Raw genomic sequence first — 26,988 nt, 5'->3', positions numbered from 1 at the left:
ACATGAAACAAAAACTGATGAAATTACAAAGAAACTACACAATTCCAAAATTATAGTCAGAGGTTTCAATACTCCTCTCATAATATTTAACACAGAAAGTAGACAGAAAATAGTAAAGGTTGATAGTTGAACACTATCAACTGGCTTGACCTAATTGACTTTTATAGAACATTTCTACAAAATGAGAGCAGAAAACTCATTCTTTTCATGTGCACACAGAACGTTTATCAAGACTCAGCAATAAAACAAGTCTTAATAAATTTAAAAGAATTCAATCATAAAGTGCCCTCTGATTACAATGGAATTAAATAAAAATTAAGTATGGAAAGATATCTGAAAATTCCCTAATATTTGGAAATAAAATAACACCTTCTGAATAACCCATGGAGCAAAGAAGAAATCAGAAGGGAAAACAGAAAATTCTGAAGTGAAAAAAAAAAATCCAACATATCAAAATATGTGGAATGGCATGACATATAACAGTGTAGGGACTAAATTATAGTATTAAGTGCTTATATTAGAAAAGAAGAATGGTCTAAGAAATAGGACCTCAAGTTTCTACCTTAAGAAACTAGATAAAGGGCAAACTAAGAAAGTACATAAAATAAAGATTAGAGCAGAAATCAAAACAATAGAACACAGAAAAAAATAGGATAAACCAATTAAAATAAACACTGGTTCTTTGAAAAGATAAACAAAATTGATAAATGTGTAGCTAGACTGGGTGGAAAATGAGAAGATGCAAATTACCAGTATCAGAAATGAGATAGTTGATATCACTAAAAAGATTATATATATTAAGAGAATGGTAAAAGGACAGGCTGACAGTAACCAGAGGGGAGGGGGGAGGGGGATAATTTAAAATTATCCCAGAGGGAGGGGGGGAAAGAAGGGGGAAAGATTAGTCAAAGAACATGTATCAATGACCCATGGACACGGACAACAGTGTGGGAATTTACTGTGGAAGTTGGGGGTGGGATGGGTGAAGGAGGGTAAATGGGGAAAAATTGGGACAACTGTAATAGAATAACAATAAAAAGTGATTAAAAAAGAACATTATAACAACTTTATACAAATAAATTCATCAACTTGAAAGAACTTGGCAAATTCCAAACTACCAAAACTCATGCAAGAAGAAACAGATAAGGTGAACACTTCTGTATCTATTAAAATGTTCTATCTGTAGCTAAGAATTTTTCCTCTAAGAAAGCCCAGATGGCTTCCCCTATGAATTCAACCAAGCCTTTAAGATAGAGTAATAACACCAATCCCATACAAACTCTTGTAATAAATTGAAGGTATTTCCTTATTCATTCTATGAGGCCAGCATCATCTGGATACCAAAACCAGACATAGACATTATAAGAAAATGATTGTATAAACCTACATCTTTCAGGAGACAAATGATAATATTTTATATAAAATTTTAATAATTCAAAATATATAAAAATGTCAATATATCATGACCTAACAATCTTAACCCTGAAAAATGCAAGATTAGTTGAATATTCAAAAATCAATGTAATTCACACTAACAAATTACTAAAGAAAAACTTTGTAGCTCAATATGCATAGGAAATATATTTGACAAAATCCAAAATCCACTCCTGATTAAAAAAAAAGAATCCTCAGCAAAGTAGAGATACAATAGAATTTCATCAGCTGGATAAAAGATACTATGAAAAACCTATAGCCAACATCCTAGTTAGCAGTCAAAGACCAAATATTCTCCTAAGGTCAGGAATAAGACAAGGATTTCCACTCTCACTACTTCTATTCAAATCTACTGAAGTTTCTATCTAGAACAGTATGTATGGCAAGAAAGATACAAGAGGCATCCACATTGGAAAAAAAAGTAAAACTGTCCTTAACATGTGCATCTATCATGGATTCTAGTATAAAAGTTACTAGAACAAATGAATTTACCAAAGTCACAGAATACAAGATCAATTTATAAAAATCAACTGTATTTCTATACACTATCAACAATCAGAAATTAAGATTTTAAAAACAACGTTTGGCCTCAGTCATATACCACATACCCCAGTATGTTAGACCATCATCCTGATATGCCAAGGTGGCATGTTTGATCTCCCATCAAGGCACATACAAGAATCAAGCAATGACTGCACAAATAAGTGGAACAACAAACTGATGTTTCTCTCTCTCTCACCTTCCCCCTTTCTTATCTCTCAAATCAATAAAGTCTAAAAAAATTTTTAATCTTGTTAAAAAAATTTACAATGGCATCAAAAAAATACTTAATGATAAATTTGACAAAGATGTGGGAGACCTGCATGTTAAAAACTACAAAACATTGCTGAAAGAAATTTAAAAAGAACTAAATAAAAATTTATCATGTTCATAAGTCAGAAGACCCAATACTATTAGGATATGAATTCTCCCCAAGTTGATCTACAGATACAACACAATTCCAATCAAAAACTGAGTTGGTTTCCTTGTCAAAAGTGATAAACTGATTCTAAAATTCATATGGAATGCGAAGCTATAGAAATGAACACAGTGTGCTACTGGCACGATGACAGACAAGTAGATCAGTGGATCAGAAAAGGACTCATACATATATATAGAGACAATTCATTTTCAACAAGAGTTCAAAGTCAATTCAAGAATCTTTTCAGTCATTAAATGGTGCTAAAACAAATGGATATACAACAGATAACCCACTTACAGCGCCTCTAGGGAAATAAAAAAAAAATTATCTAAAGTTCACATCATATGCAAAAGTTAACTCAAAATGTATCAAAAACCGAGGAACCAGGGGGTGAGAGCAATACAGCAGCGTCTCAGTCCCCTTCCCCAGTCACACATGTTCCTCCTTATCCCCTTCCTCCTCAACCTCCACAAAAAAAAAAGAAATGTATCAAAACTAAAATGATAAAACTTTCAGGGAAAAAAGGTACAATTCATTAAAAAATAATTTGGTGCATTGGATTATATCAAAATTTAAAACTTTTGCTATTCAAAAGACACTGTTAAGAATGAAATCATTTATCTGGTAAAGAACTTGTATCCAATTAAAGAAATGAGCAAAAGATTTGAGATATACAAATGGAAAAGCACATGAAAAGATGCTTAATGCCATTATTACCCAATAAGAAAATGCAAACCGAAATCACAATGTGATACCATCTCAGATCTATTTGAATGGTACATAAAAAGAGTGACCATATCAAATGCAGGTGAATGTGTGTGTGAAATGGAAAACAATTTGACATTTTCTTAAGAAGTTAAAAATACAATAGCTATATAATCCAGCCATCTCATCTTGGGTACTTACCCCCCAAAAATAAAAGCATATGTCCATGAAAAGATGCGAGCATTCTTAGTAGCTTCATTTAAAATTGCCCCAAAATGGAAACAATGTAAATATCAATGAATAGGTAAATGGGTAAACAATTTGCAGTATATTAATATACTGGAATACTATTCAACAATAAAAAGGAATCACCTATTTATACAAGTTACAACATAGATCAAGCTCAAAATAATTATGCTGAGTGAAAAAAAGTCAGATTCCTACCCTTCCCAAAAACAGGAATATTTCCATCAAACTCTAAGAAATACAAACTAACGTATAGTGTCAGAAAACAGACTGGTTGGCGGTTGTCTGGGCAGGGAGTATGGGTGTTGGAAAGGGCACAAGAAAAGGGTTACAAAGGACTCCAAGGGAACTTCTGAGTGTGACAGATATATTCATCATCCTGATTTTGGTGAGGTTTTATGAGTGCATTCATATGTCAAAACTTTTCACACCGGACCCCAGAATAGGTCCCTTGGCCTAAACAGCCTGCTTTTAAGAGGCTACTCTCCCAAGAAGCTGCCACTTAGCTATTTAAGTTACACTTAATAAAAGCAATGCCTTTCTTCTTCTAATAGTTAATCTTTTCCTCTCATGCTTTTCTCACCAGAGTTCACTAAATTCCCTTTCACCAGCCTACACAGATTCTTACATCCCCCTCTGATAACATGGTTCATGTTCAGGAAACCAAAAGTATTTCTATTATGAGATTAAAAACAAGTGCTGCTTCCAACTGATAACCACTTGAAAACCTCACAGGTCAACATTTTTTCCAGTAAAGTTACTACAGAAACCCAAATCAGAATCCACAATCATCAATCCTCTAAGATCACAATTTTCATCAACTAAGTAACACTATTTCTAGCACCCCAGTTATGTAAATAAATCTACCTTAAACACAAACCCTTATTATCAAAAGAAAATATTTTCATTTTTAAATTTTGCAACTGTATGAGCTGACAATGCTTCTGATTTCTTCGTCTTACGCTTTGAAGTATAAAGTAAATCAATAGGTGGTCTCTTCAAATTTTTTTAAATTTTACTAACATGATCACTTTGATAAGCAAATACCTCTTTGCATCAAACTTTAGAACATTAATTTTGTATGAACTTAAGCATATGATTTTGCCACCTAATTTTTTAAAAAATTCTAATTACAGCAACAGCTTCAAATGGCAGGGAGTTTCCTAAAGAAAAAAGAAAAATTTAGAACCTAAATTTGAAACCTAAAATTATAAAACTTCCAGGGGAAAAAAGGTACAATTCATTAAAAAAATAAATTTATAAACTGGGTTATGTCAAAATTTAAAACTTTTTTTCAGTGAAACTACAGACTCCTATAGAAAAAAATAATACTACTATGGTAATATATGTTGGACAAAAATCCAACAGTACTGCAAAGTTTATAACAAAAAACAAGTCACCTTCTTAATGGATAAATAAACTGTGGTAATCCATACTATGGAATACTAATCAGAAATTATGGAAAGCCAGGTAAACGGTATATGGAAACTCTCTGTACTATCTTTGTAAATTTTCTATAAATCTAAAGTTATTCTAAAATAAAAAGTTTATTTTTTAAACAGCAAAAAAAAAAAAAAAAATTAAAAAAATAAAAAGAGTAGGAACTTCCAGTCAAGATGGCAAAGTAGGTAAATTCTGTGCTCACCTCCTCCCACGACCATATAAAAATTACAGAACAGCCCTGAGTGGCTTCAGATGGTTGGAGCATTGTCTCTTGGACACCAAAGGATTACGGGTTCAATCCTTGGTCTGGGCCCACACCTACCTAGGTTGCAAGTTCAATTCCCAGTGGAGATGTGAAAGGAAGGCAATTGATCAATGATTCTCTTCCACATCGATGTCTCTCTCTTCCCCCCTTCTCTCTCTCTAAAATCAATAAACATATCCTCAAGTGAGGATTTAATAAAAATTACAGAACCATCATTGAGAAAAACAGTAAGTAACCAACAAGAGAGCTGTGATAAGACTGTCGGCTGATTTCTCAGCAAAAATTTTGCATGCCAGAAGAAATGAAAGAAAACATTCTAAGCCATAAAAGGCAAAGACCTACAACCAAGATTACTCTACCCAGTAAGGTTATTATTTAGAATCAACGGAGTGATTAAAGAGTTTTCCAGAAAAGCAGCAGCAAAAGTTGTTCATCAACATTATAAGAAATGTTAAAGGAACTTCTTTACGAAGATCAACAATATGAATAGGAAAACACAGGAAAGGAATTCTCAACTGACCAAGGTAAAGAGTAAAGCAGTGGATCAACCAACTATAAAGCTAACACAAAGATTAAAAAACAAAAGTACATAGGAAGGTAATGTGTAAATACAACAATATAAAGGGATACATACAAATACACACACAGCAGAGGTAAAGTGTCAAAAACACTAATGTGGAGGGGGTTAGTAAAAACTGTAGTGGTTTTAGAATATGTTCAAATTTAAACAACTAATAACTTAAAATAGACTGATATAAACAGCTTGATATATATGAAGCACATGGCAGCAACTCAAAACTCTGAGATGTAATCTATAAGAAAGCTACAAGAAATAACGAATCCAAACACAATGCTGTAGCAAGTCATCAACATACAAAAGAGATCACGAGTATAAGAAACAAAGACTACAAAAACAATCAGAAAACAATATAATAGCAATAACCAATATACCTACCCATAATTGCTTTAAATGTAAATGGACTAAAAGCTTCAATCGAAAGACATAGCATGGCAGAATTCATTAAAAAAAAAAAATACCCATACATAATGTTGCCTGCAAGAGTCCCACTTCAGAATGAAAGAAACACAGACCAAAAGTAAAGGTATGGAAAAAGATAACCATGCAAATAGAAAACAAAAACAAACAAAAAAAATTGAAAACCTGAGTTAGCAATACTCAGACAAAATAGACTTTAAAAGGGCAAAGGGCATTTCATAATGATATCCTATTTATCACCCTATTTAACAACAGGATATCATCCTATTTAACAATAGAACTCTTGTAAACATCTATGCACCTGACATAGAACACCTACATAAATGAACCAAATATTGAAGGACATAAAGGGAGAGATCAAAAGTAAGACAATAATAGTAGGAGACTTTACACACTATTGACATCAATGGATATAACTTCCAAACAGAAAATCAGAAAACAGAGGCCTTAAGTGACACCTAAGACCAGGTTGATTTAATTGATATCTTTAGACCCTTTCACCCAAAGGCAGCAAAATACACTTTTTTTTTAAGTGAACATGGGACATCTTCTAAGATATACCACATGTTAGGCCACAATATAATAAATTTAAGACTGAAATCATATCAAGCATCTTCTCTAAATAGAATGAAACCAGAAATCAACTGCAAGAAAAAGACTCTAGAATACACAAACCTGTGAAGGCTAAATAACATGCTACTAAACACTGAATGGATTAACAATGGTATCTACAAAGAAATCAGAAGATATTTTGACACAAATGAGAATGAAAACACAATGTCCCAAAATCTATGGGACACAGCCAAGGGAGAACGATAGCAATACAAGTTTATTTCAAGAAAGAAGAAAAATCTCTAATAAACAAACTAACTTTACACCTAAAGGAACTAAGAAAAGAACAAATAAAGCCCAAAGTGAATAGAAGAAGAAAAAATAATACAGATAAGAGCAAAAATCAATGAAACAGTCTAAAAAATAGAAAACATCAATGAGGCCAACAGCTGGTTCTTTGAACATATAAATGAAATTGATAAATATTTAGCCAGACTCAACAAGAAAAAAATAGGACTCAAATAAATAAAATCATAAATACAAGGGGGGGGGAACCCATAAAACCCCAGATTTTATTTATAAAGCATTGTATATTTATTTTTACATGTTTAAACTCCAGTCACCTTCAAATTACTCTCTATTTGATGCAGTGCACCTATCGAGATGTTTTTTTCCACTGCTCAAAACAGTTTTTTAACTCGTTGATTTTGATGCCTTTTAGTATTTCTGTTGTTTGTTTCACTTCTTCCACACTGGCAGAACATTTCCCTTTGAGGACTTTTTTAATCCAGGGAAACAAAAAAAAAAGTTGCCCGGCATGAGATGGGGTGAATACAGAGTTAGGGATATGGGGGTCATGCCATTTTTGGTCAAAAGCTGCTCAAAACTCATTGTACTGTGGGCAGGTGCATTTATAAATCATCCATCGTGAAATGGGCAAACATGCTGAGCCTTCAGAAAAAAATTCACTGAAGCCAAATGCAGCCTCTCACAACAACGCCAGCTAGTGGCACACTGATATAGATGGGTTCGTAGAACATTGACCCAGCAGAAGGAGCCTGTACTACAAGGGGTCTGTCCTCCAGAAGATAATTTTGGGTTTTTTGGGGTACCCGCCTCGTAAAAGAAAGTGACAACAAGACACCACAGAAATACAACAGATTACAAGAAAATACTACAAACAATTATATGCCAACAAACTGAACAACCTGGAAGAAATGGACAAATTCCTAAAAACATACACATTTCCAACAATGAATCAGGAAGAAACAGAAAATCTAAACAGACCAATAACTAATGAAATCAACTCAGTAATCAAAAAACTCCCAGTAAAGTAAAAGCCAAGTGGACATGGCTTCAGGGGCGAATTTTACCAAACATTCAAAGAAAAATCAATACCTATCCTTCTCAAACTATTCCAAAAAACTGAAGAGGAGGGTAGGCTCCCAAGCTCATTTTAGGAGGCCAGCATTACCCTGATACCAAAACCAGATAAAGACGCTACAAAAACAGAAAATTATAGGCCAATATTCCTGATTAACATAAATGGAAAACTCTTCAACAAAAAACATTAGGGAACTGAATTCAGCAATACATTAGAAATCATTCCTGAATGATCAAATGAGATTATTCCTGGGACGCAAGGTTGGTTCAACATTCACAAACAACACATAAACAAAATAAAGAGTAAAAATTCTATGATCATTTCAATACATGCAGAAAAAGGATCCGAAAAAATCCAACATTGATTTGTAGTTTAAAAACACTCAGCAAAGTGGGATAAAGGACACATATGCAACATAATAAAAGCCAGAGATGACAAACCTACAGCTAACATCATATTCAAGGGTGAAATGCTGAAAGCGTTTTAAGACCAGAAACAAAACTAGGGATGTCGATTTTCACCACTTTTATTCAACATGGTATTGGAAGTCCTAACCAAAGCAATCAAGCAAGGAAAAAAAAGATCATAACGGGTAAAACTGTCATTATTTGCAAGTAACATGACATTATAGACACCCCAAAGATTCCACCAAAAAAATGTCAGAACTGATAAGTAAATTCTATGAAGTAGCAGGATACAAAATTATTCTTCATAAATCAGTTGTATTTTTATACACCAATAACAAACTATCAGAAAGAGAAATTAAGGAAACAATCTCATTCAGAATTGCATCAAAGAGCCTATGAATAAAATTAATCAAGGAGGTAAAGAACCTAAACCCAAAAAACTGTACAAATTGAAGAAAGAAAATGAAAAAGATATATAATAAATGGAAGCACATACTGTGCTCATGGACAGGAAGAATTAATATCATTAAAATATCCATACTATCCAAAGCAATCTACAGATTCAGTGCGATCCTTATCAAAATGCCAATTTCATTTTTCATGGAACAAGAACAAATAATCCTAAAATTTATATGACAACACAAATCACCCTAAAATAGCAACTGCAACCTGCAAAAGAACAAAATTGGAAGTATCACACTATCTGACAGCAAACTATACTACAAGGCTACATTAATCAAAAAAGCATGATGCTGGCATAAAAACAGACACAAATCAATGACATAGAATAGAGAGCCAAGAAGTAAACCCACTTGTCAACCTACCTATGACAAATAAGGCAAAAATGTACAATGGCATACAATAAATGCTGTTGGGAAAGCTGGACAGATACATGCAAAAGAAAGAAAAAAGAAACTAAACCACTTTCTTTCCACCATATACTAAAATCGCCTTTAAAAAGCTTAAAGACTTAAAAGACCTGAAATCATAAGACTCATAAAAGAAAATAGGGAAAGTAAACTCTTCTACATCACTCTTAGTGATTTTTTTTTTCTTTTCTTTTCTTTTTTTTTGTATAGTCTCCTTGGGCAAGCAAAATAAAAGAAAAAATAATCAAGACTAAAACTAAAATGATTTTTGCACACTTAGGAAACCATCAACAAAACAAAAAACCTACGAATGGAAAAAGGAAGGTATTTGCCAATGACATGTTCCATAAGGGATTACTATCCAAAATACATCAGAGACTCATACAACTTAACACCAAAATAATACACAATCTGATTAAAAAGTGGGCAGAGGACCTGAATAGACATTTCTTCAAAGGAAAAATACAGATGGCCAATAGACATATAAAAAGATGCTCAACATCACCAATCACCAGAGAAATGCAAATAAAAACCACAACGAAATATCACCTCACATCTGTCAGAATGGCTATCATCAATAAATCAACAGACTAGCGTTGGCGAGAATGTGGAGAAAAGGGAATCCTGATGCACTGTTGGTGGGATTATAAATTGGTGGAGCCACAATGAAAAACAGTATGGAAGTTCCTCAAATTCTTAAAAATAGAGTTTCCACATGACCCAGAAATTTCAAGTCTGGGCTATTTATCCAAAAATCCAAAACACAAATTCAAAAAGATACAGGCATCCCTATGTTCACTGCAGCATCAGTTACAATAGCCAAAATATGGAAGCAACCTAAGCATCCAATGACAGACAAATAGATAAAGAAGATGTGGTACATATATACAATGGAATACTACTCAGTCATAAAAAAGAATGAAATCTTATTATTTGTGACAATACTGACAGACTTAGAAAGTATTATGCTAAGTAAGAGAAAGACAAGTACCATATGATTTCACTTATATGTGGAATCTAAAAAACAAAAAAAAAGGAACAAACTCATACAGAGACAACAAATAAGGTAGTTATCAGATGGGAGGAGGGTTGGGAGACTGGGTAAAAAAGGCTATAGGATTAAGAAGTATAAATTGTCAGTTACAAAACAGTCATGGGATATAAAGTACAGCATAGGAAATATAGTCAATAAATTGTAATAACTGTTATATGGTGTCAGGTGGGTACTAGACTTACTGGAGGATCATTTTATGTTATATATGACATAATACTGAATGTCAACTGTAATTCAAATTTTTTTGAATTTTAAAGTAAAATTTGCCAGTTATTAAAATAGTCATAGGAGGTAAAGTACAGTATAGGGATTATAGTCAATAATGTTATAACTACTATATGGTATCAGATGGGTGGTAGACTTACTGGGGACATTACTTTGCAAAGTATATAAATGTCTAATCACTATACTATACACCTGAAACTAATTATATTGTATGTCAATTTTAATTGCATAAAAATACTTTCAAGGAAAACATACAAAAATAAAAAAGAACAAACTACTGATATGCACAACAAAGTGAATGAATCTCAAAGCCATTACACTGAATGAAAAAACCAAAATCCCAATAGTTAACATACTATCAGATTGCATTTCTATAATATTCTTAAAATGACAGAATTACAGAGATGGAGAACATATCAGGGATTGCCACAGATTAGGGATGGGGAAAGGGAGTTACTCTAAAGGGGTAGCATGAAGGAGTTTCTCTGTGGTGACAGAACAGTTTTGTACTGTGACTGTGGTGGTAGTTACATGAACATATATGTGATAAAATATCATAGAATATACACCAGAAAAATAAAAGAGGACATATACAAACTGATGTCTATAGTTTAGTTATAGTATTGTACCAAGGTCAATTTCCTCATTTGATAATGTATTATATTAATGTGAGATATTGTCACTGAGGGAAGCAGAGTGAAGAGTACCCAAAAACTCACTCTATAATTTTTGCAACTTCTTGCAAAACGATAATTATTTCACAATAAAAATTTAATAAACTTAAAGGCAATAGATCACGTAGAGACAGAAAGCAAAACAATAATCAATAAACTCAGTGATATACAAAATATTGTATCCATAAACAAGAAAAGGGATGCTATATTTTTTAAATTTAGAGAGAGAAAAAAAATTCTTAGAAATTCAAAACACAATAGCCTAAATTTTAAAAGGTTACTGAAAGGATTGAAAGAAAAAACTGGGAATAAAAGAATGACAATGAAACAGTTAGGTAACTAATGAAGGAGGTCAACATTCAACTAATATTTATTTGTGTACCAGGGAGAACAGAAGAAAACAAATTATCAAAGAAAAAATGTATGAAAAATTTCCAGAAGTAACTGATATTATTAGCACTGCTGCTCTCTGACAGAAACTGTCAAATATTAATATTTAAAAAACTAAACTATCTGCAGAGTGAATGATACTCACTTATATATGGCATCCTTATGTAACAGACACATGGTACAACCTTACAGCACTTTGGGAAATTATCTTACTTATCTTTAAACACTTCCAGAAACTAACATCATAACCTGGCACACCTTATTAATGTTTGTTGAATTTACTTTGTTTCTGACTTTTGAACTTTTTACGTATTTAACAAAGATGTTGCTAGAGAACTATAAATGGAGCAGTCTCTGAATTGAAGCTCTAATATGTAATTAATTATACTGCTAATATTTTTTAGTTCTAAAACACTATGGTTTTAAATCATCAATAGGTATCAAGTGCTTGCAATATACAATAACTAAATCCTATAACAACTAAAACACTCCCCCCAGCAGTTTATAGTTTTTATCATGCATTCAGTCTACCAAATATTCATTGAACATCTATTATATGCTACTTACTAGTCTAACGCTGATAGATATAAACTGACAAAGTCTCAACCCTCAAAATTAATATATACTAGTAGAGAAAAACATAGAACATATAAAATAAATACATTAAGTAGCACATAGTGATAAGTACTATGAGGTAAAATAAAGCAAGATAAAGAGAACAGAGTCATCATTTTAAGGTGAGAGGTTTCATTTTAGAAGAGTAGTCAAGGTAGGACTGTGATGAGATGATGTCTGAGCAAAGACTGAAGGAAGTGGAAGCAGAACTACGAAAACATATGAGGAAAGAAGTACAAAGACCCTGTGGTAACAGTTATCTCTAGCTTTTTCAAAGCATTCAAAAAGGTCAGGATCACTGAAGCACAGAAAACAAGAACAGCATTAAAAGATGAGCTCAGGTAGACAAGACTAGGGCCAGATCATGATGGACCTTGAAGGAATGTTGAAGGACGTTTTGCTTTTGATTGAGTTAAATGGGCAGCACTAAAGTATGAATTAAATCAAGTGGACAAGAGAAGAAAGGGGATGAAGGTAGAACTCAAGCGACTGAGAATAATCATCCAAGTGAGAGCCAAATGTGACTTGAACCAGCAGTATGCGGTAAACAGTGCACTAGAGTGCATGTTGAAGAACAAGACTTTGGAATTTGATAGATTAAATGTAGAAGGTGAGAAAGAGATATGAAGGATGACTCTGATTTTTACCTGAGGAAGTTCTACTTACTGAATCAAAGGGAAAGGATCAGGTTTGGAAAGCGTAGGTATATCTTAGACATAGAATAAGATGTTTATTAGACATCAAAGTGGAGATATCAAATAGGGAGTTAAATACCTAAATCAAAAGTTCAGGGGAAAGGTTCAGGTTAGAGATAAAAATTTGGGAGTTGGAAATCACTAGGTACTTATTAACATTCTCAAACAACTCCCTACCACAGAAAATGTATTTGTAAAAAGCAGCTAACCACTATTAATAATCGTGTAGACATATATTTTGTATCTACTGATCAATCATTCATTCAACAAATATGTATACTAAATGATACTTTGTGCCAGTTACTGTTTTGGTATAGAACAGTTACTGTTTTAATACAAGAGAAGAATGACTCATGATTGAGAATATTATAATACATACACAATCAAGTACTTTAACAGTGCTTTTAAAAATAGTAACTATTTTTAAAAACCTTTTGGAGCACTTTTTCTACTTACTGCTAAAGGGGAAAAAGAAAATCAAACCAAGAGAAGATATGAAATACAAATAAAAGATTAAGTTTTAGAAACACTTGTCAAATGATTGTGAATATTTTGACAAATTAGTTTCACAAAACAGGTTTCTAGAGAGAATTACAGCAATCCCACAATCCCTCATACTTCCAAATGGCCTTTTGAAAACATAAACTCATCTGTACTACTAAATTCCCTCTACGTCCTGTACTAAAATTTTAAACATTAAAAAAATTAAAATTAGCCCTGGCTGGTGTGGCTCAGTTGGTTGGAGCATCCTCCTGTAGCTGAAAGGCTGCGGGTTCATTTCCAGTCAGGGCACATACCTAGGTTGCGGGGTGATCCCTGCTCAAGGAACAGGCCATGTACACCACCTTATCTGGGTGGGTACAATCCCTGGGTACCAATCCCTGGTCCCAGAGCATACGGGAGGCAACCAATCAATGCTCTTCTCTCGCTTTGATGTTTCTCTCTCCCCCTTCCTCTCTCTCCCTTCCTCTCTCTCTAAAAAGCAATGAAAAAAAAGTGTCCTGGGGTGAGGATAAAAATAAAAATAAAGAATTAAAATTAAAAATCCAAGCTATATTGCAATTAGACTGAGAGAATGAGAGAATATGCATCAGAGGCCCTTTGATATTGGTCATTTAATATGCCTAATTATTCTCAGAAAAACCCACAGAAGCACAGAATATCAATTTAGAAAAAACCATTTAGAAAATCTAGTCCAAACACCTATCTAATTCCTGAATCTCATCTACAGACCTACTGCTGTCAATGACAGGGAAGAGTCAATTTTTCTTCTTAACAGATTAGTTCTATCTTTGGAAAGCTCTGACTCTTAAGCAGTTTTTTCTTAACATTAAAGTTTAATTAAACGCTTTTACTGACCCTCCTTCAGGGTTATGGCCTAGTTAATTCTTTGTTGTGCGAGGGGAGCAGTCCTGTGCATTGTAGAATGTTTAGTAGCTCCCTGGCCTCCACCCACTAGATGCTAATAGTAGTCCCTCTCCCAGTTGTACAACCAAACTGTCTTCAGACATTTACCAAAACGCCTAATGAGGGGCAAAATCACCACTCATTAGCAGCTGAGAACCACTGCTTTAGTTTTACTGGGTTGGGCCAAATAACAATGTCCACATTTAAGCATTTGGTACACGCCGGGCACAATACTGAGAACTTTGCATATATTTTCATTCTCAAAACCATCCCAATTTCACAGATGAGAAAACAGAAACTTAGAGGTTAAGCAACTGGCCTAAAATCATATAATTAATTAAGTGGCAGGTCTAAGATGTGACCTACGGAGTTCATTTCAGAGTTCATACTCAATCTCAAAACAAGTCTGACTCAAACTAAGTCTAATTCTTCACATATTGAAGGCAGCTCTTTTTGTGAAAGTCCTTAATATCCACCAGAGCTACCCCCCAAAACCTCTAAGTTCTCAGTGTGTTAAGTTAACAAGGTTTCTAATTTCTTCACATCCTTCCCACTGAATATACACATAACTAAAGGCAACATACTTTGGTGTGCAGCAGAATAGATCTAGTCTTCTTTTCCATTAATTATGATGGGTTTTTTTGAGGGGGGGGAGGGAGGTGGTGGTGACGATGGGATAATGGCAGCCATAATGTACTTCTGTTTTAAGTCATTTACTGTCAAAAACCACCCTCAGGTCTTTTCCATCCGTGATGTTGTAAAGCCATACTAAACTTAACATATATTAGTGTTTTTCAGGCCTTATGTATACTTCTAAAAAGTTCTATATTTAGTCCAACATTCCAAATTCAGAGATCACTTTGGATGGTTATTACGTTATTCACTATCCTTTTTTCTTCATTGTCACCTATAAATTTGATAATTTGCCTTCTCCAGATGAGTATAAGACAAGGCAAAGAACACAGGCACTTTCCACAATCAATAAACTTTGGATAGGTAGCATTATTCAAAATCAAAAGTGTGTTGATGAATTAAAAGAATCAACTAGTAGCTAACTCAATTTTCCTTCATCTTATACCCAAGAATTTTTTTTTTAAATGACTGCACCAAAAACGAAGCCTAAGTCCAAATACATTATATTGGTACTAGTCTACCGACTGCATCAGAGAAAAATCAAAGTTGTTCTGACAATCTATTTTTAGCAAACCAAAAAATGAGGGTGGTTCATTTTTAACCTATCTTCTTCAAGCTAGTCATAAACTATCCTTTTTCTTTCTTGTTCTACAATCTCTTACCTTTTTCAAAATAAGGCCTAGAGTCCTCTGTTCTTTTAGCACTCCTTGTATTCCCGTAATACTTTTTAAGACCACAAACAATGCCAATAATTTTAAGATTTTGTAGGCAGTTAGTTCCTTTCATAAAAATGTTCTCACTAGTCCAGAAGACAAATCATTTAACCAGATGCATTCTTTCTCCATACACATGTTGGTTTTATGTCCTTCCTAGCCATGTTTTCTTTGTTATTACTATTATTGGTGGTGGTGCTTTACTCTTCCTGAATAAGACTTAAGGAATTTTTTCTTCCCTTAACGCCAATCACTATTATTATACTTCCCTTGATTACTTTTTTAAATGTAATATAAGAAACACTTTCGGGTGGTCTTAACATTTTTTTGAAATTTCAGCTCATTTTCCTGATTTTTAAAAAGATTCGTTTTCTATACTTTATTATGTCAATCTTAGCTGTTTGCTTTGTTTTTAAAGTAGGATTCATATCACCCTGGCTGGGCGGCTCAGCTGGTTGGCGCATTGTCCTGTACATGAAAAGGTTACAAGTTCGACTCTTGGTCAGGGGATAGACCTAGGTTGCGGGTTCAATCAGTCCCCAGTTGGGGCACATATGAAAGGCAACCGATCAGTGTTTCTCTCTCTCCCCCTTCTCTCTAAAAATCAGTGAACATATCCTCCTGGGGGAAGGATTAAAAAAAAGAAAAAAGTAGCATGTGTCCCTTTGAAGAGTTCATTGTATAATAACTCTAAGGATCTTTTTCTATACAAAAAATATCAAAATTACATTTTTACTTAACTCCCTAAAATATTCTTCCTTTTTGGAGAAATTTATACTGTAGAATCATACTGATCCCTTCTCTGATCAGGAATCAGAAAAACTTAGGAGACTGGTGAAATAAATTATAAAATATATATATACAAAAACACTAAGCAGTTCTTAAGAATTATGCTACAGAAGAGTATTTCATAACATAGGGGATGTTCATGATTAAGATTTTGGTGTTTTTTTTTAAAGGTATGGGTTATATAACAGTATATACAGTAATATCCCAAAATCATTGTAAGTGCTATGTGTAATTTTATAGTTTTATATAGAGAGATAAAAGAGGTTATATGCAAAAATATTTCTTTGATCATAATACAACATATTTTATTTTCCATGTGCTTTGCTCAAATTTTTCAAAAATCATTTATCAAATTTACATAATAAAGATGGATAATTTTTATAACACAAGCATTATAATTTTTTAAAAACCAACAGAACCAGAGGAAAGTACTCTATAAAGTACAATAAAAAAAGGGGTCTAGCTTGAAATTTCTGCTTTTATAACTCTATTATTAAACCAAGTTTAGAAAAACATTTCTGGACACCAAATCAAAAGCCAGTAATAGGTAATACTAGTCAAACTATACAAATAAGTCATGACATCCATCAAGACGACCACTCAAAGTCTTAGAAATTATAAATAGGAGAATTCACAAGAACTTCCTGACATTTCAAGGAAAGGATATAGTTATGAACTATTTAATATTTAAATACACTAAAAATAAAATAATTAAAAAATGATTGTATATCCCCCAATATCTCTACAAAATGAAGGATCAGAAGAATAGGGCTAATGAAGACCAAAAAAATGTTTTTAATTGTGCTAAAATCTCCTAATAAAGTAAGCTATGTCACCTGTTAATATTTAAAATATCATAGCAAGAATAGTTATCTTTATTTAGAAATTCGGTCTAACTGAAGGTCAATTTGCAATAATCCAAAATGCCCAGAAACTTAAAAAAAAAAAAAAAAAAAGCAATATTAACCAGCTAGGACCTTATCATTCAAATACATTTGGTTCTGTAAAATACTACTACATTTAAGTGGTTTAACTAATCCTAATTCATCCAAAAGTAAAAATATATTTACCTTCTTCTGTAGCAAATTATTTCAATTATTCTATTTCTCTACATATAACTTTTTCAAATATATCAAAAATATTATTTCAAAATTAGTCTTTCTCAAATAAATTTTTTGATATTAAAAACAATACCAAGTATAATGCATTCTCAAGTTACATGAAGATTCTGCTAAGACTTTAAACGAAATAGAAAACATTAAACCCATAAAACCAACATACACATTTATTTTAAATAACTTGTCATTAAACTAACCTTTTACATCCAGAAATGCAAACGACCATAATAAACAAAGGCTAAACATCTCTCAATCTCACTCATATACATACATATATAGAATTATAACCCAAGAATATCACGTAATAAATGAATACACACCTTACTTTAGCATATGCCAGGGTAGACACACAAAAACAAGAAAAAAATTTTGAAATCAGAGTATAAAGGGACTCTGCTTTTTCAAACAATGCAGCACTGAAAGCCAGGTCAGCATCCTTGGGCATTACTAGGAAACTTTAGCACATCTGATATTTCCATCATCTTCAAGATTCCTCTGAATAATCAGAAAATATCCCAGTCTCCCCCTACCTCACCTGTCCAGACTTCCTCTGGCTTTCTTCCCTCTACTGTGTAATGATGCTATTGTGGTTATTTAGGCTTTAAATGTTCAGAGATACAACCCCCTCTATATATTAATTCAGTTCATTTTCTCACAGACACTGACTCAGCCGTGGGCTGTGCAGCACTGACGTTTCTAACCAAACAGCATCCTGTGAGCTGTGATCATCCCCTTTCCCCATCCCCGTGCAGTGATTGGCTATTGTAATTGATAGACAGGCTGAAGAAAACTCAGGAGATAAGAGCTTAGTGATATGAAGATATGTTGCCAAATGCCATCTGTAAAGCTAATTCTAGCTCTTCCAGCTTGCCAGGTTTTAGAAAACTAGGATGCAGCTTTTTTTTTTCTTTCAATATTTCACTGTAGATCCATTCTGGACAGTAAGGCTTCTCTTTAAAACCAAAAAGAAAATATTTGTACTTTAAGAATCCACTCAAGAACTACTCTAAAACAGTAAAACTTTTCCATTTCTAAACTGCTGCTGGGACTACGGAGTGGTTTAAAAGGCAAACTGGAAAGCTCAATCTTCATGCAGGCACAGAAGATGCAAGCATGCGTATTTCTATGTGGAAATGAAACCTTGCGGCAAAGTCTGATATTGAATGTATGATGCATTTATCTTTAGTAACCTGAGCAGACTGCAGATCTGAGTTTTAAATAGTCAGATTTGACCTAATTCATATACTCAAGAGCTTTTAGCATATTGTCAATCTAGGCAATTTAACATTAATTATACAGAAAGGGTGCTCTTTCTTTTTCTTTTTTAAATAGCAAAAATGCCTCTATAATTTTTAAAAAGTTGTCATAATTCAGGTCAAATATACTTCAACTGAAATGATCTTTAACCTCTCAGCAAACTCCCAAATCCCTCTTATATAGGAAATAACTATAAAACTACTAAGAAAGAAACAAAGTTCAGTAACTTTTTTAACTATGTAATTCATCTGTATGCACTTGTAAAGAGATCATAAGCACCCTCAAGTCTCTCCACGTCCAGGTTAGCTTCCAGTCTTGTCTTGTCGTTTATCAATATATCACAGTGCTGTACATATCAGATCCACATACAAAATAAAGCTCAGAAAAGAAAGTATATTAAAGTTATGTTTTATAAAAGAGAAGCCATAAGGCAATGCCCACCAAATTCTCAAATCTAAATGACAGGCACACATAAAATAGTAACTATTATTACTTGTATAATTTAATAAATTTATTTTTATCCTTGCCAGTAGCAAAAGGGAGGGGAGAGCGGATTAAACGAAAAAGATGGAAAAAAGAGGCTATTCTAAATTGTGAAGAAAATGAAAATTTAAACAAGACAACTTTTTAGATTAACTACAAAAACTGACACAATATTCTTATTTTTCTACTGCTAAAGACTGAATGTTTGTGTCCCCCAGTATGTTGAAATGTATTCCCCCAATGTGATGACATTTGGAAATGAGGTGCTCAGGTCATGAGGGCGGAGCCCTCCTGAATGGGATTAGTGCCTTTATAAAAGAGACCCCAGAGAGATCCCTAGCCCCTTCCTCCATGTGAGGACATAGCAAAAAAGAGAGCTGTCTGAACCAGGGAGTAAGCCCTTACCAGATAGGAAATATGCCAGCACCTTGATCTTGGACTTCCCAGCCTCCAGAACCAGGTAAAATAAATTTGTTGCTTCTAAGCTACCCCTCCATGGTATCCTGTTATAACTGTATACCTAAACAGACTAAGGCATTTACTTTTTGTAAATTTATATTCTCAATTCTATTTGAGGTGGCCACGTGCCCACCTATACTTAGCCTCTCTCATCCAGAGATGACCATATGACACAGTTCTAGCCAATGATTTATAAACAGATACCTTGTAAAAATTACTGAGAAATTTAATTTCCTGATATAAATAAAACCCCTTTCCCATTGTCCCCTTCTATCTTTATCCTCCTTATCTGGAAGGTGGACATAATAGCAGAAGCTACAGTAAAGCCATCTTGTGATCATGAGGAAAAGCCAAGAAAATCAAAGACTTTTGATCCCAAAATCCTTAAACTACTAAATCTACATTCAGGCACTGCCTTCCTGTGGACTTTTTATGCACAATAAAAATAACCCCTAACTTAAGCCAGTGTTTAGTCTGATTTTCTTTTAATATACAAGATTCAAAAAAAAAAGGATGAGAGTAGGTAGAAGCATAGTTCTGCAATTTGCAAGTTGGATGGCTTTGGGCAAGTTTACTAACCTCATTCTTTTCGTCTGTCAAATGGAAACAAGCAGTACTATGCAGAAAGCTCCACCTTCAAATTCTGTCAAGATAATCTCCTGAAGGTCCCTGGCAGGAATCTACCTAATCACCTAAGGATTACCTCAAGTCTCATTTTCACTGATCCCTTCTTTGAGCTCTTCTTTTACTGTAACTCACTGCTACAGTTTAGTGCCCTACTGTCCTCTAATTATTCCATATGTGGTTATTAAAGCACCCCATGGTAATACCCTGACGAACTTCTGAATCTCTCTTGAACTGAGTGCAAATTCTCAACAATATCTACTGATTGTTAGTATTTAAAACGTCTCAATTAACTTACGATCAGCTCGAGAAAACCATTTTTAAAAAGTCATACTGTGCTTTTTAAAAAGTATCCTAAATATGTTCCTAAGTACACAGAACAAGAGGTCCACAAATGAGGTTAAAATAAGCTCAAAGGATTTCATATTTTCCTTTTTAAAAAATCTCTGTATTGGTATTTATTTTCTATACCTAAAAAGAGCACCAAAAAGTTACTGATACTATATGTTACTAAAATAACAGTAATGAAAAAAGTACTGTTAGTTTTTGTAAATTTTTCCCATTGTATGCATGTAGCTTTTATAAAGCAACCCATGGTTTATTTTCACCCAGTCAACTCTTCATATATAATGCACTACTGTACATCAGCAGAAAAATATTAAGAACTAGGAAGGATAACATACAAGTCACCAGAAAATAGGTACACAACATAACATATAAATATAGTGCACACTTAATGAGATAAAATAGTATCTGTTTAATCTCAAAGACAAAATAATTATCCATGTAAGCAGGAGAGAAAAAAAAGAACTAGAGCCAGAGACTGAAGGACATACACATACACTCGCACACAAATGAACAAACAAACCACAAAACACTCAAATCACTGATATGTACACCTAAGTTAGTAAAATTAATATTTTCATTTTAAGACTTCACCACATTAAAAGTCCATAATAAAGGTAGACATCTTATCAGGAGACTTAAACTGTACCAGCCACTCATATTTCCTAGCAACTGCATATCGTTTAAAAGTACCTGAATTATTTCTTTAGAACTACCAAAAAAAAAGTTCAATATCACATCATTTTAAAATTCTTTTTCAAGAAAGCTGCTATTAGTTTTCCAGTATCAGGAGAATTTTACATTCACATAAGTTAAATGTTCAATATCCCCTAAGTAAATATTCAAAAGCACAATACTTTATGAGAACATGCTTGCATACCTGCAGCAAATGTGAGGTTTATGAACTGCTAATTAACACCGTAAAATATCACATCACTTTAGTGGTCTAAATGAGGTGGTCCTTATTAAGCCACACAGGTCCTTATTAAGCCACACTTAAAAAGAAAGCTTCAAAAATTATAAATAGGTTGAAACTTTCAAAATAAATTTTATTTAATGCATCAAACTTTACACGAAACAGTACAATCACTGCAGAAAGACTGATTTTCCCATTAGGATCAGGATGACAACATAATATATATATTCACACCATTAAAAATGTATGGAGGCAAAGACTGGAAAGAGCCTATAAATCATTTTGTATAATTTATACACAATGTACTTAGAAAATAAAATAAATTCCCAGTAGGGAGTTTTAAATACAAAGAACTAAACTGTCTTGCCAGAGTTCCCAGTTAAATTAAATGTTGCATTTATACATGGGATTAACTAAGGAGTTTTAACATTATTTACAAACAAATAAAATTTCAAATAAATACAAATGTAAGAAAATTAAAAGAAAATAAATGTTGCTCTAAAAGTAATTTAAAGAGAAATGCAAACATTCATAATATTTTGTAAACCCCATCATCTGACAGGACTTGCCACAACCAAATGCAGTTTGGTTCTTTACAAAAATCTATTTTATCAGAGCTTTGATATGTGAAATACATATTTTCTACCTACCTTGAATGTTTATAAAGTTTACGAGGTCTACAATGCAATTTCCGATCCCAATTCTCTGGATCACTGGAGTTACTGTCATAAGGATGAGGCCGTCCTGCCATCCCACTTCAAGCTTTCTCACACTACTGCTCTGAAAGCACACATGTAGCACCCATAACCTACATAAAAAAGTAGTGTTGACCTTTAAGTCTACTCCATGCAGAATAAAATAGTCACAAAATTTTAAATACTTTCTAATATTAGTGTGACATATTTAAAAAGTGATGAACAAGATTAAAAGTACTAGACATACAAAAATACCGCAAATCAGATTAAAATAAACACCAGTGCCTTTTTAGGTACTTTTCATTTGATTCTTCTATTAAATTTGCTACTGCTCTACACAACAGTTTAATGTGCTATTTATATTTGCTAATATATTTAACTGCCATCTGGATACCTCATGTTACCAAACATTAATATAGTACCAAAAAAGGCAAAAACAATTCCAGAAAATGATTCAGACAAAATTTCATTTGGACTACATTTCTTAATTACTAAAAACTTAGGATGTTTAACAAAGCATCTAGCATCTAGTAAGATCAAAAACCAGTATTGTTATTTCTGTAACCAAGTTAAAGACTTTGAACAGAAACTTAATATTTGCCCAAAAAGTATGTAAGCATCATGTTTCTTTACAGTGCGATTACCACAAAAATATTTTCTCAATAGGATTAACATACTTTTTTCATTTCATATGTGAGGTTTGTGACTTATTTCTACAACAGTTGTATGAAAGTATACGAAAACTTGCTTAATAGCTTTACAGAATACTTGGACTAAGACTTTAAAGTATATTCACTTTCCAATTTAATCTTCACAATCACTTTACAAGGTAGGCATTATAATTTCTATGTACAGAACAGAAAACAGTCTCAGAAGTTTAATAATATTGCCAAAGTTCCCAATGTTTATAAATGGTAGAATTATAAAGAACACTGAGAATTTATGATATAGAGTCTTGATCTCGAAAAATGCTCAGACCGGAGTATTTTGTTTGGAAATAGTAAGTCAGATTTGACTTTTAGAGATTGCAAACACCAAAAGAAAAACCAAATGCAGTTAAACAACTTGAACAAAGTTATAGTAAGTCAGACTAGAACCCAGGTTTCCTGACACCCACTCCTATACCTGTATACTTTCTATAAACTTTCCATAAATCTAGAGCTGGATTTGATAGAGGGAAGTGAGGAAGAGTTGTGCATACAAGTCAAACAGAGCCCAGAATGGGGAAAAGACTTCTTGAGTTTTATAAGGTACCCCAGTACAATTTCACACACACAAAAAAAGCCAAAAAAATAAACTCATTAAAATTGTAAGTCTATCTCAGAACTCATTTAAAAAAATACTTTTGGCCCTGGCTGGTGTGGCTCAGTGGATTGAGTGCCGGCTTGCCAACTAAAGGGTCACATGTCAGGGCACGTGACTGGGTTGCAGGCCTGGTCCCCAGTTGGGGGCATGAGAGGCAAGATGTATCTCACACACAGATGTTTCTCTCCCTTCCCTTCCCTCTCTCTAAAAATAAATAAACTCTAAGGAAAAAAAAGCTTTCATTTTAGAGAAATTATTTTCCTATGTTTATACTTTTTTCCTTATAGCTACTTAGTATTTTCTTTCCAAAAACAATTGAAAATTATTTTAATATAATAAATATGTAAATAAGTAAGTAGATCAATGAGTAAAATAAAAATAATAGGAAAGAGAAAGGGAGAGAATTGCATAATGGCTATTTTAAATTCTAAACAAATACCACATATTTATATACCAAATGATCCTGGAAAAGACATCTATATCCTTAAGGATCACTGAATAACTAACTGAGAATCAATTGCATATTAGATGAACATAAAAACTATAAAATTATTTTGAAAACAAAATATTCTCCAACTCATCTGAGTTTTTAATTATAAAAATAAAAATGTATTTCCTAAAAAGGAAACTTTTTAGAGCTTCAACTAAATATTATAGCTAGTTATCTGTACTGAAGCAATGAGGCAGAAGAAGAGGGTGATAAAGAACAAATTAGACAAAGGAGAAAGAAAAAAGTGGTCACAGAGCAAGAGACACAAAAGGTAAAAAGAGTAGTAGGGAAAAATACATAAAGAGGGAAGAGAAAGATGGAGAGAGGCTTAGCAGGTTCTGTAAAATGAGATCCAGAGCATTTCGTCCTTACTTCATAGGTCTTCCAGTAAGCTATTTTAGGCATTAACATTTCTTTACAAGAGCATTTTTTTCTTCTCCTAACCCATAACTACTTATAAGACACACCCCTGTAGATAAGATAGCCACAAATGACCAAGGGGGGGGCAGGACAGGTGGGGGGAGAAGGATCCTAAACCACATAAGGGATGCAGTAACTAGAAAAATAAAACCACGAGGAATGGATAAGGTAAATTCAGATGCATGTTGTTCACCATTTTACAGTGGCTGGCATATATCTAGCAACAGGGAAATTCCAGTATGTCTTCATTTACCAAGCATGTATTTTACAACCGGCCACAAGAAAGTAAAGAATGTTCAGATGAAGGCTATCAAAAAAGAAAAAAAAAATCAATTGAAAAATACTATTTCACTTCATTTGGCAACAAAAGTTGGTTATCACCATGTGAAAACTTTCTCCTCACTCCTCACTCCCAACAGTCAGAGATACAAAAACACTAAAAACAAGTAAAATTAAAGTTTGGGATATCAAAAACACTAAAAACAAGTAAAATTAAAGTTTGGGATATCTGTGTTTGTCTATACATACTAGTGAATTTTACATGTTATCAATAAGCTGTAACTACAAATACATAAGAGGCAAATCATACATTATATACTATTTTGAAATGTCTAACGATATCTTCTATTTTAATCACTCTCTGTACCATACTAGATGACATCGTATTTATCTTATTTCATTCACTCACTCATTCAAGCACTTACTGAACACCTACTACAATAAGCTAAACAATTTACAAGATGCTGAAGCAAGTTGGACTTTATTCCTGTTCTCAAAAAACTCACTGTATTAAGGGAAAGAGGATTCCACCAATGCTCCATATGCCACTTCACCCTGTCTCTCCCTCTTACAGAGATTCTTCTTACACTGTTACCCAACCCTGAAGTCATCCTTAACTTCTCATTTCCCTCTATCAAACCTACTTCAAATTTTCTTTTGACTCCTTCTCTCCCTTTTCACCCATAAGGCTACTGCTTTGAGTTAAAACCCATAACAGTTATCAATAAGCCTCCGGGCTGACCTATTTACCACTCCATTCAATTATATTATCTGCTCTGCTATAATGAGAATTATCTTTCCAAAACTTTCTAATGGCTCTCCATTTCCTCTATCTAAACTCCTTACCATAAAAAGTTCCTTCAAAACCTGATACCTGGATCCCCCATGGCTACTTTATATTAGGCAAACTAAAGTTTATTACTGTTTGGATCTCGTAATCAACAAATAATTACTGGACTACTAAAAACAAAGTTCTTAGAAAACGGCCCAATCTGTTACTATTTTTTGGCATGATAAAAAAAAAAAAATCTAAGTTCTAGATTACCTAGAAACAAACTTTATACAGGGTGAAACAACTAGGCCTGTTGGCTAGAAGCACACATTCAAGCAGACGGCCAAAAGTTAAATGGTAGAGAGGTGATTCAATTACTTCCCCTTCTCTTGGATATTACTATCTAAAAAGGGGGGAGGGGAAAGTCTTCAAGGTTACAATAACATAAATAACTATTCCCAGAGACACTATTTCTAGGTAATATTAATTAACAAAATGATCAACAGAAGGGTAAAACAATCTGATAGTATATGGAGACAAGTTACTCTGTTATATGTACCAATGTACTAAGAAGCTTAAATACAATGTGCCCCCACGAACAGTAGAGCTCCTATGAAAAAGAACATCGAGACTAAAAAAAAGTCTTACATGAGTTTATTTGAGCCAAACCAACTACAATTAGCAGAAAAGCAAAAAATAAATGGATTGAGAAAATGCTCTGCGAAATGGCAGTTTTGCCACTTATTTTATATACATTAGAATCAAAGGAGCAGAGATGTAAGGAGGCCTAGGTGAAATTCATGAGTGGTAGATTAGGGAGGCATGAGAAAGCAAAGTAGGGAAATCTCTGAGATTGGATAAAAAGCAAAACAGACACAATTTTTTACACTGGTAGGTAGGAGACAGTTAACATTCACAATAAACAGAGATGGTATGTGGGCAACAAGGTAACAGTGTGGTCTACTGCTCTGGTGCTGGTAGTTGGGTCTGGAAAAGAAAATTACTCTGACATTTCAAAAAACTATTATCTCAGATGCACAAAGACCACAGACAATTTCAAAGGTAAAGTCAGGCCTTTTGTCAAGGAAGCTATGGGCCTAGGACATGACTAGCCACTATGTCCCACTTTTAGGAATTTTTACTTCCATACCACCCTGTGGGGCTACTTGCGATCTCTGGGTTTGTAGGGCCCTGAGTTTGCTGGCTTAGTATGTGACTCCTTTTTCATCCACAAAACTTCTCATAAAGTGAAGAAAACAATTACCATTAATTTACATGGAAAAATTTTTTAGCATTCCCAGACCCAAAAATAACCTACCAAATAGGCTTAACAAGTCCAGTTTTATGCCAAGTACAATATCCCTACG

At 33.4% G+C, this 26,988-nt stretch overlaps 1 protein-coding gene across 2 annotated transcripts in view; it reads right to left on the bottom strand.

Annotated features, from left to right (window-relative positions):
• The window catches only part of BTBD10 (BTB domain containing 10), a 75,708-nt gene that overhangs the window by 28,504 nt on the left and 20,216 nt on the right, over positions 1-26,988 (bottom strand). Inside the window, exon 2 of one of the 2 annotated variants that reach the window (XM_054586074.1) lies at positions 22,311-22,468. In XM_054586074.1, the coding sequence (XP_054442049.1) occupies positions 22,311-22,411 (101 nt within the window). In that variant the 5' untranslated portion in view covers positions 22,412-22,468. Of the gene's footprint in view, positions 1-17,896; positions 18,098-22,310; positions 22,469-26,988 lie in introns of those variants that run through there. The other variant, XM_054586075.1, reaches the window with a different exon arrangement.

This window comes from Pteronotus mesoamericanus, unplaced genomic scaffold (assembly GCF_021234165.1).
Source record: "Pteronotus mesoamericanus isolate MK-2021 breed Mesoamerican mustached bat unplaced genomic scaffold, CSHL_Meso_final contig_90, whole genome shotgun sequence".
Taxonomy (NCBI): domain Eukaryota; kingdom Metazoa; phylum Chordata; class Mammalia; order Chiroptera; family Mormoopidae; genus Pteronotus; species Pteronotus mesoamericanus.
The sequence above is the reverse complement of the archived record's forward strand: the minus strand, read 5'-3'. Positions and strand labels throughout refer to the sequence as shown.